Consider the following 1,582-nt stretch of genomic DNA (forward strand, 5'->3'; position numbering starts at 1 on the left):
TTGCCAACATTTTTTTTTTTTTTAATGTATACTCAAGATTGATTTATTTTGTATTAATGACGCTTGCCTGTGATTTATTTATTTATTTATTTATTCATTGTACTCCAGATTTAGTTATTTTGTAACTGCGAAGCTCTTTTGTGCATGTTTTCTTTTCAGATTCAATGATCCTGTTTTTGCTAAAAACGTGTTTTTTTTCGCCAGTTTTAGTTATTTTGTATTTGCCATCCCATTGTTATGGATTGTTGTTGTTTTTTCACTCTAGGTTTGTGGGATACGTCGGGGTTTTTTTGTTTGTTTTGTTGTTGTTGTTGTTGTTTTTACTCAATGTTCAGTCATTTTGTATTTGCCAACACAGCATTGTGTGTTTTTTGGTTTGTTTGTTTTCTAAACTCCAGATTTACTTATTTTTTTATTTGTCAACACGCCTTTGTGGTTTCGTTGTTGTTGTTTGTATGTATGTTTGTACTCCACATTTAGTTATTTTGTATCTCCCAACACACTTTTGTATTATTTGTTTATTGTTGTTGTTGTTTGATTCTCTTGTGGATGTGTGTGTGTGTGTGTGTGTGTGTGTGTGTGTGTGTGTGTGTGTGTGTGTGTTGAAGTGAGTGTTGTGTAGAAAGACGACGCCAATATCCCTCTCTCTCTCTCTTCTTCTTCTTCTTCTTCTCTCTCTCTCTCTCTCTCTCTCTCTCTCTCTCTCTCTCACTCTCTCTTCTTCTTCCTCTTCTTCTGTGTGTGTGTGTGTGTCTGTGCCCCCTGTCTCTTTCCCTCACCCCTCTCTTTTCCTCTCGCTCTATCTCCCTGTCTCTGTCTCCCCCCCTCTCTCTCTCTCTCTCTCTCTCTCTCTCTCTCTCTCTCACTCCCACTCCATTTCCCTCTCACCCCTCTACCTCTCTGCCTCTACTCCTTGTCTTTTTCCCTCTCCCTCCCCTCCCCAACCCCCGCCCCCACACACGCCCCCAGGCTCCCCCTCCACCCCCCCTCCCCCGCCACCCTTCCCCTCTCCTGTCTCTCTCTCTCTCTGTCTTTGTTTCTTACTCTGTCTCTGTCTCTCACTCTCTTTCGTCTTTCTTTCATCAATGGCTTTTTCTTGCCTCCAAACCTCTTATGCCCTCCCCTTCCCTTTCTCTTATCAGCCCATTCTGTTGGTCTGTCTGATCGTGGGAAGTATCAGTATCAGTATCAGTAGCTCAAGGAGGCGTCACTGCGTTCGGACAAATCCATAATTATACGCTACACCACATCTGCCAAGCAGATGCCTGACCAGCAGCGTAACCCAACGCGCTTAGTCAGGCCTTGAGAAAAAATAAATAAGTAAATAAATGAATGAATAAATAATAATAATAATAATAATAATAATAATGAAAATAAATATAAATAAAATGAAATAAATGAAAATAAATAAATAAATAAGATAATAATTTTTTTTTTAAAGATAATAAAAAATAATAATAAAAATTAAATTCAAAAATAATATTAATAATAATATATAATAATAATAATATAAAAAGAAATAAGTAAAGAATAAATAATGGATAAATACATTTTTAAAAAAAAGAAATAAAAAAAGAATCTC

At 36.8% G+C, this 1,582-nt stretch overlaps 1 protein-coding gene across 1 annotated transcript in view; it reads left to right on the top strand.

The window, feature by feature from the left end:
• Positions 1–168, top strand: part of LOC143291018 (uncharacterized) — a 12,787-nt gene extending 12,619 nt beyond the window's left edge. The window contains exon 8 of the mRNA XM_076600605.1: positions 160–168. Coding sequence (XP_076456720.1) covers positions 160–168 — 9 coding nt within the window. The remainder of the gene's footprint in view (positions 1–159) is intronic.
• The last annotated feature ends 1,414 nt before the right edge of the window (positions 169–1,582 follow it).

Source organism: Babylonia areolata, chromosome 16 (assembly GCF_041734735.1).
Source record: "Babylonia areolata isolate BAREFJ2019XMU chromosome 16, ASM4173473v1, whole genome shotgun sequence".
Taxonomy (NCBI): Eukaryota; Metazoa; Mollusca; class Gastropoda; order Neogastropoda; family Buccinidae; genus Babylonia; species Babylonia areolata.